Raw genomic sequence first — 15277 nt, 5'->3', positions numbered from 1 at the left:
TATGATATAATAACTACACTTTTTTTCATTCGTTTAAATTTCAAATTTCGATCAAATTGATCAAAATCACAAACATTTGCAAATTATGTTGTAGGTAATTAAAAATGTTTAATTTTTATTTTTTAAGGCTTGAAAATTTAATTCAATTTTCGTCATAAATAGTTGTTTATACTCAATGGTATTAGGTACCTAGATAAAAATGAAAGTTTTTATAATTTACATAAAATGTCAAACTCTCAAACACTTTAATATGGTCAATGTCAGAGATGGAAAATAATATATTATAAAATGTATTGAACCCGCAGCGGTTAATACTAAACTCCCACTACAAGATATTATAACCGCAAATTGTATTGATTTAGAATCATCCCTTAATTTATAAGAATTTTTGTCGGCCGTTTAAAACCCAATCGCAATGTGATAATAAAATTACATCTCATACTTTAGATTTTTATAGAAAAATATTGTAAAAAAAACTTGAATTAAGTATTGAAGTATCTGAAATTAAAATATATAATGATATATAAGTAATAGGTATACCTACTATAAGTAAAAACAAATTAAGAAGATTCACATACACCTTCTCAAATGTCGATCATCTGACAACAGCAAAATTAATAATATTATGATCAGATGGGAAAATATATATTTTAAAATGAAATATCTATAGTATTATAGTAAAAAGAAAATTAAACTTAAAGATAATAATAAATTATCTCGTAAAGAATTGAAATCAAAAAGGATGGCTGGGCGCCTAGGCAACATTTTATGAGTTATGTAGTAAATATGTAAACAATTTTAACATCGATAAAATTGAAAAAAAAGAGTTATGAAAGAAACTTACTCACGTATTCTAATATTATTATGCTATAAAAAATAAATAATATTTGATTTTCAGTCGTTCTAAATTTATCATATAATTAAAATAACAATTTATAGTTAATGGTAAGTAAAAAAATTCAATTTTACAAAATACATAATTTGTATTACCTACGACCTACCAAAGATACGGTTCAATAGCTCTTCTCCACATTCCACATCAAATTCCTAGTATCTCCAAAACATTTAACCAATAAGCAATATTGGGTATTCATAAAACATCTAATGCTAATTAATACTAATACTAACAAAGACAAATATATACAAAAAATTTAGTGAAAATTGAATAGTTTTTTACTTTCCTAAAAAACGTGTTGTTTACGAGGACGTAACAATAATATACACAACTTGTGCATAATTGAAATTTTAATTTTTTACGGAATTAGATATTTAAAAAGAAAATAATGATTTTATAAATATTATTATTATTCATAGGAACTTAAAAGTTTTTACCATACCGTAGGTATACAGTATATTATTATTTACACGACATATATAGTAACTGAATGTATTGATTTTACAATGATGTGTGTGTTTTTTTTTTCATCAAAGTTTGGGGCAGTAACTTTTCTTTGATGATATTTAACAGTATCTTGTTCGATGAGAAAGTGAGTCTAGTTGGTGCATTCAGGAGGTTAAAATTTAAAATTCCCAAATAGTTTTTAAAAATACCGGGAAAAAGAAAAATACAAATTAAGGAAAAACGAAAATTTTTACCTAAAATAGGTTTTTGACAAAATCGATTTTGGTTTTTGTGTAACTCTAAATAAATGGCCGCAGATACATAAAATTTTCACCAATTAATTATATTTGCATTTTCTATACACGATAAATTTTTCAAAATATTTTGATTTCTTTTGAACTGATTACGGACATTTTCAGTTTCCAATTTTATTAGTTTTTTCTTCTTTGAATGTCAATAAAAAATGTTGTTGAGTTAAAATACTTGAAAATTTAATACAAGTCTCCTAGTATATTGTTACAATGAAATTTAAAAAATATATATTTAAACATCCTTAGCCACAGTTTTTTTTTATAAGCATTTAAAGTTCAAAAATTGACAAAATACGGAAAAATCACGAAAATTATAGCAAATTATTTTAAGTTTGAAATTCTTAAAAAATGCTCTTTTTAAATCTATAATTTCTAGTTCCAATAATTTACACAAATATGTAAACAATTGAAATTAAGATATATTTTTTTTAATGTGTATAATGTATATTGCCAATTAGTGATCGTTATCGAGTTCGACGTTAATTAAATACATAAGTAAACTCATTAGTTATTAGTCACTTTATTAATATTTCTTATAGTTATAAGTTATAATTTATATAGGAATGAGTACCTATATAAAATATAATTATTTATAACAATAAACAATAATAAGGTATACCTTAATATTGGTCTTGGTCTTGGTCTTGGTCTTGGCCTTGCGCAATACTCTTCCAAGACTCTTGCTAATTTCACAAAATAGATGAAAAAAAACTAAATACCTGTTATAGTGTTATAGCTGTGTGTAGGTTTTTTGCTATGATCTTAGATGAAACTTAAATCCAATATATTATATAGTATATTAATAATTCAAACATTAACAAACAATTTAATTTTTATTATACTCGTTTAAAACTCCGCATTTTAAATTATGCTTATATTATTTTACTTGTGTTTGTATTTAATGAATCAATTTACCAGCATAATTAACTTCCTATTATATTTATAATAAATATCAATGGGCTATTAGTTATTACTAATTAATAATTACCAACTATTAACCAATATAATGCTTATAAAAATTAAATTGTTTTTTTTTTTAATGTTCACTCTAATAAATAATAATATTAAAAAAAAACTGTATGGTTTGTTCCAAACATTAAATTGCTTAATAATTATAGTTGTTATAATGATAATATTTATTATTTATAATTAAACTTTTATTCTTCTGTTATTCACACCAGTGTCCAGTAATCAGTATAGTATATAGTATTAAAAGTTTCTTTTAATATAATATATTGGCAATAAATAATATAAATCATATCGATTTTAGAAAAATAATTTTTCAGTATTTAGTATGAAACAATTATGTTATTTTGTAATATTAATTCCAATCATTTCTAATCTTTTTTCAATAATTCATCATTTCTTCCAATACTGATCAAATTTAATAACAATACAAATTATTTCTTATTATTTTCGTTATAAATTATTAATTAATGAAATCTAGATAAATTAATGTGTTTTCGGGAAAAATTTTTTTTGCAAGACTAAAATAGTGTCTTGGTCTTGTTTTGGTCTTAGTCTTGCAGCTTCAGTATTGGTTTGGTCTTGTTCTTGCAAGCCTAATCTTGGTCTTGGTCTTTCTAGACCAGTACCATCTTGGTCTTGGTCTTGCAGCAAGAGTCTTGCGAGATCACAAGACCAAGACCAATTTTGATCATCACTAGTCCAAAATAATTTGTCACTAAAAAATGTCGCCGCGTATGATTCCGACTTTATAATATTAATGAAATTATAAGGTGTGCTACGACGTCGGAAAAACCGGTATCATAATTGGTTGGTTGAAATGTGGTTAATTTTAAGTTCACACGTCACTGCACATGTTTTATAAAGATAGACACAATACAAATTGCCTGTCTAAATGTAGGCTACTACCGAAAATTACAGTTAACTTTTTTTTGTTGATATTAATAACAGTTGTACTTATTAGGTAACTAGCTGATCGCAATATTAGTAGGTAAGTACCTATATATAATAGGCGATTTCTATAAATGCATTATTTTTATTCATAAATACAGTATACTGTATAATACACCATATGTCCGTATTATTGTATTGCATTCCTATATGACTATATATAATGAAAAAATCTAGGTAATTCATATAATAATATTATGTACACAATTGTATGATTAAAATTAAATTAATCTAAAATCGCCATTAATGGTTATTAGGTAATAATTATTATATTCAATTATTGGGCATTACAGTATAAAACATACTTATCATATAGTATTATAAGTACCTATGTTTAATGTATTGTAAAACAAAATGATAGTTAGGTGTGTTGGTTGGTAAATTGGTCGTAAAAAATAAGGAACGCAATTGGTATACTGACCGTAAATATAAGGTGTGCAATTGGTGCACCAAGCCTATAAGCTAAAATTGCGTTGTAGACGCAACTGGTCCATTTCCGTAAAAGTTTGCTTCTTGAGTTCTTCCTAAACAGTTCTTATATGCAAATTGGTATGAAGAATTTGTGGTGGATAATTTATTATTGCTCATAGTAGGTAGGTACCTAATACCTATTGCTATTTTGAACTTCCTTAAACGTTAATAGTAAAGAAAATTAATTTTTTATTAAAAACAAACACAATAGTTAATAAGGTAATACTTATAGGTATAAACGTACATACTACCTACATTTTAACATTTTTTTAATTAAGTACCTACATTATAGTTAGTGAACCTACGTATAGTTTTACATTTTTAATACTGAATATAGAATTTTAAAATTTGATGTCTTATTTTATATTTTGTTTTTATTGTTATGACCTGAAAAGAGAAAATGTAATACAAGGTTAATTTATTCTTAGTTACTAAGCTATAACTAATATAACTATAAAATATATCAATAGTCGTTAGTCACATTTATTTTTAAGTATTTTTGCCAAATTTAATATCTTTACGAATAATAAAACTTTTTGTTTTTAAATAAGACTTTAAATTTTTACTTTTAAGACATGCAATTGTCAGTATTTGGCATATAATATGTCTGGCATTCATTTTATACGAAATGTGGTTACGTGATCGATCCTTACATCGGTCAAGGTGAAGATCATAATTATAGGTATTAGGTACCTATATATAGTATCTAGTTACGAATTTCGAGATGATTTATTTTCAGAATAAGTTATAGGTATACGGCCACCATGATTGTAATTTTAAACTTGGATATCTTTCAATCATTTCAATCTTGTAAAAAATAATTGTTTTCACCATTTTTGTTTATGAGTTATAGTGTTTATAATCTGACATTTTCCATTTAATTAAGGAAAAGTAAAAAGCTTATTTCATATTTATTTATTTATTTATTTATTTATTTATTTACAATACGGGTCAAGCCCAATTACATAATGTTAATACAACAATATTTTAAATATAATAATAATATTACAGTGAACATGTAAAAATAAAATAAAAATATCTGAAAATTCTATATAATAGAATTAATTAGCACAATATAACAAATATTAAAAGAAAAGAGAAGAGAAAAACAAAACCAATAAAAAATAAAAAATAAAATTATTTTTTATTAATAGTAATATAATAATAACAATTAGAAACATTAAAGTTACTGATAATGATAAATATCTAATTAAGAAATGATGGATCATTATTTTTCATACGCATCATTCTAACTATCGGCTGGTTTTCTAAATAATTAGTGTTAAATTTAGGTATAAGAAACGGATAAGTGTGTCTAATATAAGTGGAAGGAACTTTAAGGTTAATGAATGAAAGTAGTTCAGGAGAGTCAATCTTACCATCAATTAATTGCCTAAGAAAATTTAAACTAGTAGCTTGCCTTCTGTCAACTAAAGTACTCAAACCAAGTCTGTCCATGACAGGGATATAATCATGAGGAATGTGATCAATATTGAGAGTAAAAGCTGCATAATTAAGAAATTTCCGTTGAACCCGTTCAATTTGATTTCTATCATAAGCAGTATAAGGATCCCAGACAACAACACCATATTCTAAGATAGACCTAACAAAGGCGCAATATAACATTTTTATAGGGGGTCACTAATTTAAACTCCTGAAATATTCTTTTAACATAACCCAGTAATTTTAAAGCTTTACAACAAATTAAATCTAAATGAAAATGAAAATTCAATTGGCGGTCGAACGTGATACCTAAGTCTTTAACCATACTGTCCTCACGAGTTAAAGGTAAAGCATTTATTGCATATAAGCATAATTTATTCACTCACGGATTCTATAGAAAGACATAGTATGACATTTAGAGAAATTAAGATTCATCCCATGATCATTAGACCAGATAACTAAATTATTAAGATAATTTTGTAATAAATAACAGTCATTTAATGAATTGACCTTTAAAAATAATTTTAGATCATCAGCAAAAAGAAAAAAACGACTGTTAATAATGACATTTTTTATATCGTTAATAAATAATGAAAAAAGTAAACTAGAGAGATGACCTCCTTGGGGAACACCTGAAGTAGCATGAAAAAAACTAGACTTAACACCATGAATATCAACAATCGGTTTACGATCATTAAGATAAGAAAGAAACCAAGACAATAATGGCTCACCAAAACCCGATTTAAACAGAACTTTCATTAAAATAGTATGATCAACACGATCAAATGCTTTGGTGAAATCAGTATATATTACATCAACTTGATGAGAATTTTTAAAAGCATCAAAAACATAATTAGAAAATACAAGATTACAAGTGTTTGTTGAACGGCCAGTTCGGAAACCATGCTACTCCTCAATTAACATAGAATTAACAGATAGCTTAATTGAATGTTTGACTAATGAGTCAAATAGTTTGGCTATATGACTTAATATAGAAATAAGGCGATAGTTGGCAACGTCAGTAGGATCCCCTGACTTAAAAATAGGTATAACTGCATTAAGCTTTAATATTTCAGGGTATATACCTACATTTAAAGATTTACGAAATAAAAGCCACAATGGGTAAGATAATACTGAACGAAGTGTATATAAAAATTCACTCGAAAGTCCATCAGGACCAATTGACTTATCGCTACATAATTTAGACAGACCAGATTCAATATGACATACATCAAAAAAACAATTACTTGGGAGATCATAAAATAATTGAGGAGAACCTGTTTCATTATTTTCTCTACTAGACTAAGTGTAAACAGAGCTTAACTGTTTAGAAAAATATCTGAGACCTCCTTGTTATTGGTACTGAAAACACCGTCAAGATGAACAGTTCTAGGTATATCTTTGGTAGACTTATTTGACGCTATGCCTTAAACGTGGCATGGGATTTTCTCTTTAAAAAAACTAAATCAATTAAGTCTTTAGAAAACCAAGATGGGAAATTAGATTGATAATACAATTAACAGAAGGAACCCACTTAAGAACAGAGTAATGTAAAGCGTCATAAAAAGTGGACATAGCTAAATTAGCATCAAGAAAAGTGTCCCTCCAGTTAAATGTTAGAAAACAATTCGGAATAATAATATTATTATAGGCACAATAAATATAATGTTTATGTTGTACCTTAAGGTAGTCTGTACAGACTATAATGTGTAGGTACAGACGGTACGGTGTACATACACAGTGTTAATAAGTAGTAGTAAAATAAATTACCATAATAACATTTAGCAATATAAATGTAGGTATCATTAAATATTTTATGGACTTAGTTATATAGACGGTCAGTTTTACCTCAAAATCTTTAATTTGTATGCAAACAATTAACATTGAATTCAAATTTAATATATAATATAGGTTGTAGCCTATTACTGGTACATAGGTAGAGATACCTACTCAATGGCTATAAATTCGACATCTACTACTTCCTGTACAGCAGAGCGATTGCCTATAATTTCCTCCTTTTTTCATTTAATTAAACATAAGTATAATATTTTATAAGTTGTATTTTTATAACTTTATAACTTATAAGTCAAGAAATTATTTGTATATTATTAAAGTATAATTTACCTATATAATTTAGCATATTACCTACCTATACCATGTGTCCGCGAAAATAGGGTATACTGTACCTATAATTAAATTACCGATATTACTAAGTACCCTATACATATTTTTGAATTCTGTACTACACTATTGTACTAAACTATGCTATTGGATCATACATCTTCCATAGACAGACTTCGAAAATATTTATAGGGTACTGAGTAATATAGGTAAGTAGGTAATTGATTTATTGAGTGTACCTAGCTGCCAGCTTTCGTGGACACACAGTATGCATGTTCAGTGGGGCCCATTATCTTCTTGAAGAATAAATAAAAATAAAAATAAAATATTATATAGTATTTCTCAATGCTCCGCCTTATTTAGCTGTTTGAACGTTGGTCGTTTTCACGATATTTCAATATTATAAAGCTAGTTGTATGAGTACATATTATAATTTGCAAATGCTCATACCACGGTTAGAAATTAAAATACCGTTGCGGTCCCGACTTTCAAACATTGATAGAATTTTTGACTTTAATAATAATTTGATAATAATTAATTGGTACCTATCAATTCACTCTCATACTTAAGCTATAATAACATAACATTTATTCTGTAGCTGAACGAAAATTTTCTATGTTGCGTGTTTGTGAGACGTAGACGACAAACGTGGGTGTGGCGTCCTCTTAACATTAATTACTAAAAAGTATTCATGGATTTAAAACTCTGAGTCAATTTGTTGTAATATGATAATCACAAAATAGAATAATACAATTTAAGTATATCCAGTGACCAGTATAGTGAGTCAAATATCAATTTCCAAGGCCTTTATGTTGACTATGAGGGAAGCTTAGTGTAACACAATAGGCAAACAAAAATACATATCCATTAATTAATATACTAGGAATATAATTTTGTCCCCGGTAAACATTTTTATTAATTATTAGATTAGGTGTGTCGTTCTATACATGATAGTTAATATCCATTACCAATAGAAAAATACTGCTCCATAAGCTAATAATTAAATATGAATACATTGTAAGGATATATATATATAGGTACCACAATATACTCATCGGCGTGTTAAGCTTTGACACACGTAATTTAATACCGATATAATAATATAATCACTATTATTATTTTCATCTAATATTGGTACAATTTTTAATATTAGAATTATTATATACCTAACTAAACTGAAAATTATTTTTAATTTGATGAGTACTTTATATCAAATTTAATATTATATTATAATAAGCAACATAATGAATAATAAGACGATATTTAAATATTTAAATATGCATCGTTTGTAGTTATATTATATACAATCTACAAATTATCTAGTTTAGATAAGTGTCTCCCTGTAAAAATATAAGTCCTTTGATACCTACATAAATATTTCGAGAGAAGGATTTTTTATCGTGTTGCACGTATATTACTACAGGTGCAAAATAAATAAGACGCGTTTCATAATGCTAATATTTACTTAGGTACCTACCGCATATTGTACATAATATAAATGTACTACGCGTACTATATTAATATATAATAACTGCGGATTATTTTCAAGCTAGACAGGTAGGTACCTACATTATACACACATATTTTATTATATTATTGACATAATTCAAGATTTAAATCTTGTATCATTATCCTTCTTTTCAATATGACAGACTATAACTTAAATGTGAATCTGTAAATTAGGGTTATAAAATCAATACTTCCAAATAAAAATAATTTAAAAAGTATATTGTATCAAAATCATATTTCTATAATTTATCAATTTATTTTTGAAATATTAAGGTAAATATAAAATGTTTCTCAGATCATAAAAATACAATAAACTAAACGAATTATAATTTAATAACTAATTGTTGCTCATACTATATTACTATCCCAACTAGGATGTATAATATAGAATGTGACATGTGTTTTAATCTTCTAAATAGCAAACTATACGTGAGCCATGTTGAGCTGCGTTTTAGTTTTTAAAATTTTAAAATTATTTTCTGAAGTATTGTATAATAAATAGTGATTTTATCTAAATTATAATATTTTAAATGCTCGAGACATTTATAAAAAAATTTAACTATACATAAAAAAATATACTTTTTTATAATTTTGAATTATTACATGCGCGTTACATGGTACATCTAATTATCTGAATTTTGCAGAGGTTATAATCGAGTAACCATTTCTATAAAAAAAAAAAAAAACCAGTTTAAGAATAATTGTTAAGTGGCCATATGTATAAAACGCTGTCTATCTCTGATACTAAATTGCAGACAAAATATATACTAAACTGTGGAATACAAAAAGATTTTAACGAGTAAAATTTTACGTTTAGGTATAAATAAAATATTAAATATTTTATAATGTATTATGTATTACTTTATCGATGAAACAAGACTGCTACACCACACATACCTATTTGATGCAAACCGAAAAATTATTTTTATATATTAAGTTATGCAATCAAAAATAGTTATAGGTAGGTATAGTGGACCTAATATGATATGATTATTGCTTTTAATTAAAGGCGTTAATAAATTAAATAATAATGTATTGTAAAAACAACATTATTTTTGAGATTAAAGTCAATATTTAAGCTTTTAAAGGTTTTAATGATATCAAATGAAATAACAAAATTCTGACAGGATACGGTTAGATTGGCCAGATTTGGCCAGAAGGGATCTATTAAGAAATATAATTAATTACATTCGTCATAAATATATATTATCATAATTAATCATTAGGTAGTGTAATACTATACCTATATTTAAATACAACGCAACATTGTTTCTGAGCGGTTATATGCTAAAAAATTGTGAAGGTACCTATTATATATTCTTTAAGATAGGTATATTTTTAAGTAAGTAAGTAAACCTTATTTTCAAAGGTTCTAAAATTGTATTTACTAATAAATACATTTCCAATAAATAAAACATTTTTATTAAGTAAAATTGGTTTTCTTACCTTACTATTCACCCCGGACCTAGGAAAATAAAATACCTATTGATTGTTAAATGCGTAGCCAACCCGCAATCACCACTGTAGAAGGTGTTTGAAGGTCTCCGTCTAACTGACACGAAATTGTAACAAAGGTTTCAACTAGCGCAACTAGTGTTGAATCAATAAAAACGCTTGTTCATATAAATTACAATCGAAAGTCCACAAAATAAATTGGATAGGTACCTACATAGTACATGAGACAGTTGACATATTATACTGACGGAAATATCTATACACTTTAAAGCCATATGATTATATGTTTCATTAAAAATAAATATCTAAGGAAAGTATTTCGTGTTTTTCTTATTGTTAAGATTATGATTAGCATTTTTTTTAAATGTCATTGTATATAGTAGGTATCTACCTAAATACTAAATAATCATATAAATAGTGTCGAAAAGTTTCAAATCCCTACGTTGATTATTATTTGAATTAGGTACATAACAAAATAGCTAAAACCATTATGTTTAGCTTAAATACTTAGGAAGTATAATATACAATTTTGTCGAAGGTTAAGTTAGGTAAAGTTAGGTAACCTAATAGGTTTTTAAAAATTGATTCTTCCCATACAAGCTAGTTAGTAGGTACCTATTTATAACGGTTTTGGTAACACTAGAGTAACCAATTTTAGTATTTTACTGTATAAATGTATAATATAGGACTAACGAATGGGCACTTAGTTAATAGGCAACAGGTATTAAATGAGTTATTTAATTTAATAGAAAAGTATACAAATTAGAAATCTAAAAATTAATCTCAAAAGTTACTTCTTACTATTACAGTAGCCAGTAGGTACCTGTTGCATAATATCGAAGCTTATAAAATCTTTATTCAACAACAACCATTTAACATAAACTAACCAGCGAAAGTTGAGTTATGTCACATTTACTATACAAATTGCGAACAGAAAAAAATGTAAAATACTGTACGGTACACCTACCTACTCGCACAAGTTTTCTCTTTCACTTTCTTTAACAGATCACATATTTTTCAATGGTATTTCTTTCTCCAGACATAATATTATTATATTTGCATACACAAGTTTTTGGAGAGTTTTTTAGCTTATATTACTTTCCATTTTATTTTAATAAATTCTACGTGTCCCCCCCTGTGCCATCTTATACAGTTGTACTGATATCTAATGTACTTTCTGGGTTTTAATTTAATTTTAGGTTATGTAAATATTTCGATATTATATTTTACTGAATTCCTATAAAACTGTATAAGTAATGATCTTTTTAATGTGGTTGTACTGTTTTGTGATTTAAATATTCAAATCAAAAATACAAATTAAATCAGATAACTAGATAGGTACCTTCGTTTAATATTTATATATGACACTTACTGTATAAATTAATAAATAAATCCTAAATAATTTAATTATTTATAAGATTCCGTTATGTAATAGGTAATATTAAACCATACAGTTATCGAGTATAATATTTCATTTTAAAATTAATTGTACTACCTATACCTACATATAATTATAATGTTGATTTAAAATGCAATGCATTAATTAATTCTTAATAATTTAATTAACATTACTGAATATTAAATAATTTTTATACTATTATTGTTGGGACTTAGAAATGTTAAATACAGGAAATCCTAATGTACCTACTAGGTATCGGCTTATGTGTTAATCATAATATATGTATATATATATATTATGATTAACACATAAGCCGATATAATAATATAATATAATATAATATTATATTGCATTGTAACTATTATATTATTGGCATCGGTATATAATGAAATATAAAACATAAATAGAGTGATCAATAACAGTAGGTATTAGGTAGAGGTAGGTACTGATCAAGATTAATAATCATTTTTATTTTTTTATTTTAATGCCCACCTATAGACAACACCCAAAAATGTTGTTTACTAGATACATACAGTAAAAAAACTGTCTTAGCTTCAGGTAATGGTTTATTTATACAACTATACAAGTAGAAGTTAAATATAGTAGCGTGGCCTGTATTTTATCATGGTAATCGTGGACCATGGTATCATACACTAAATTAGTTAAATATTTAAGTATGTGATTTGGGTAGTGGTCAAAATGAATATAAAATACTAGGTAGTAGAAACAAATAAATTAAAACAAAAATGATTTGAAACATTATCAACTAGTAATTGTTACATATTATAATAGGTATTTTAAATAAAAATATTTATGAATCCAGAGAGTGTTTCACTGCATATTTGCATTTTAAATGATTTGACCTTACTGTATGTTTAATCATTAAGTGTTTGTTTCAAGAGTTCCACTATAAATAATTGGATTTCCTATACGGCTGTATGTAGTCGTACAGAAACTTCACTGATCAAAATAAATAAATTATACTCGACAAAATATTTTATGCTATTCTAGGTACGTTACCTGCTGGTAGCAAGTAGATATATAGTGTTAGTATACAAGTTATAATCTATTACCTATTATAGGTATACGTATACCAAAATAATAATAGGGTACAAAAAATAAAAGCCGTGTAGTACACTACTACACTAGTATGTACCTTTACAATGTACATTGTCCATGTCTACCTAGATAAACTATGTTACCTAGGGTACTTATGCATTTATCTTAAAATAGATTTAAACACCATTCATTAAAGATTAAACTTTCAATAGATAACAAGACAGTGTTGAGTTAATATACTGAAATAATAAGAATGAAGATGTACCTAGTAGATAATATTTAATTATTTTAAAATAGTATAATCTGAAAAATATTACCCTAACTTTAAGAATATTCGCTTCATCCTTGAAAGATAATTATTAATTACCTATATAGCTTAATAAATCTATTTCTATAGACTATACGTGAATGGGATTTCATTAAAAGGGTCCAATTTACAAGAGCACATTTTTAACAACTTTTAAGTATGAACAAAAAAACTATTTTGATCTAAAATTCTAAAATATTCAGTGATTTTTTAGTTACTGTATCAACTGGTTATGAGGAACCCTGTATTACATTTTTAAGCTTTTTAACCGAACAAATAATTTTTCATCGATATTTCAACTAAATACAATTTGTTTCCAGAAACCTCCATAAAAGTTGGCGGTAAAAGCATATTTTTTTCTGCTAAAAAAAGTGATTCCAGACAGTAAAAAAAACACATAATTATAAAATCAATACGTCTATTGCTACGCTAATCTAAAATAATATTACAGTTATCGTTAATTATATATTTTATTCATTATATTATTCAATAAAAAAATTTTAATTTAAATAAATAACAAGCTTTATACATATTATATTATATATAATTGCTTTTGTGATTTATAAAAATAATACTGTTCATTATATCTAAATAGTTAACACGGATAATAATTGTAAATCACTTAAATTGTTTGACTTCGTTAAATGCGTTTGTATTTTAAATTGATTTTAACTTATATTAATTAATATTGTTATAGTTCTATCACATGGGCGCCGGCCCCACTATTTTATTTAGTATTAATTGTTTTATCGTTGTAAAAACAAAAATAAAGTATGTGTTGTGTCATTAGACATTTTCGTGGGCGCCATTGTTCTGTTGATCCTATTCTGTCTTCGAGTATGGTACTTGGTACAATTGTCTAGGATAATATCGCTATCATTGATAGATGATAAGTGATAAGTGTCAGCTTGACTGCTTGACTGTGTCTAATGAAAATTCCTCAGGTTATTCTGTGCACTTGTTTTACAAATTGAATGCCTTCCACAAAATTACTATCCTGTTATTCGTGACCTTGACTTCAAAATCTTTAGCTGATGGAAAGGTTGATAGTAATCTAGTGTTTTTGTCATAAATTATTTAGTCCATATAAATGCTACATTTTTATTGGGTACCTTGGTATAATGTAAATTTTCTTTGGAACTTTCGACTTTTCATTTTTTTTTTCTATTCGCATTTGTTCGCGTTTTTATTTTTAAAAACCAATTGATATTTTATTATTGCTGTATTTCGTTTAATAATTTACAGTTAATAATAATTTTAAAAAATGTGGGTTAGACTTGACCATAGCCTACCCGTACCTAACAGGTATCCCCGACCGCATATAATTTCACATATTATAATAGCTGTACTATTGACTATTATATTTATATAGATTATGCGTATGACTATTCGGCATGGATATATTGTTTATTTTTATTTTTTAGATCACGTTTTTTATTATTGACGGATCAACGTAATAATAGAACTCATAAAAGCTATATCTTGTGTTTCCTTTTAAAGGTTACACGAAATATTTCTGCCCAATGACTTTGGATTGAAACGGTGCAGATAAGGAATACTGATATATATATTTTCGATGATTTTAAAATTGATAGCCCTTTTATTTATGCGCATATGCAAATGCGCAATAATAGTGCAATACTAAGTAGATACATGCATTTTTTTAAATGGCAAAACTAGTTTAGAAAAGTCCTCATTTTTTTTTTAGACATTTTGACCTTTTAACCATACTAACATTGCCTGAATTACAACAAATTATAGTTTAAATTTAAATTCGAATAATTAAATTTTTCAACAATCATCCTTATGATTTTCAAAATTATTTCCGTGAGATTTCAGTATTTCACGTACCTATTTATTTAACCTAACTTTAACTGGTTCAATCCTATTAATTTTAGGTTTAGACCTAAGGGTAAATGGTAAAAATGACTTAAAAAAATACG

At 26.0% G+C, this 15277-nt stretch overlaps 2 protein-coding genes across 2 annotated transcripts in view; both read right to left on the bottom strand.

The window, feature by feature from the left end:
* The window catches only part of LOC100160344 (cell growth regulator with RING finger domain protein 1), a 57195-nt gene extending 46537 nt beyond the window's left edge, over nucleotides 1-10658 (bottom strand). The window contains exon 1 of the mRNA XM_029488235.1: nucleotides 10561-10658. The gene's annotated coding sequence lies outside the window, so the exon portion shown is untranslated. The remainder of the gene's footprint in view (nucleotides 1-10560) is intronic.
* On the bottom strand, nucleotides 5248-5667 carry LOC103310213. The gene has a single exon (XM_008187730.1). It carries the CDS (start codon nucleotides 5665-5667, stop codon nucleotides 5248-5250), a length of 420 nt encoding a protein of 139 aa, XP_008185952.1.
* Nucleotides 10659-15277: the final 4619 nt, after the last annotated feature.

This window comes from Acyrthosiphon pisum, chromosome X (genome assembly GCF_005508785.2).
Source record: "Acyrthosiphon pisum isolate AL4f chromosome X, pea_aphid_22Mar2018_4r6ur, whole genome shotgun sequence".
In the NCBI taxonomy this organism is placed as follows: Eukaryota; Metazoa; Arthropoda; class Insecta; order Hemiptera; family Aphididae; genus Acyrthosiphon; species Acyrthosiphon pisum.
Note: the sequence above shows the minus strand (reverse complement) of the source record. Positions and strands in the feature narration are given on the sequence as shown.

What these genes read in the sequence shown, in the direction of transcription:
- LOC103310213 (XM_008187730.1), bottom strand. Translation starts at nt 5,667, where the DNA reads ATGTTATATTGCGCCTTTGTTAGGTCTATCTTAGAATATGGTGTTGTT.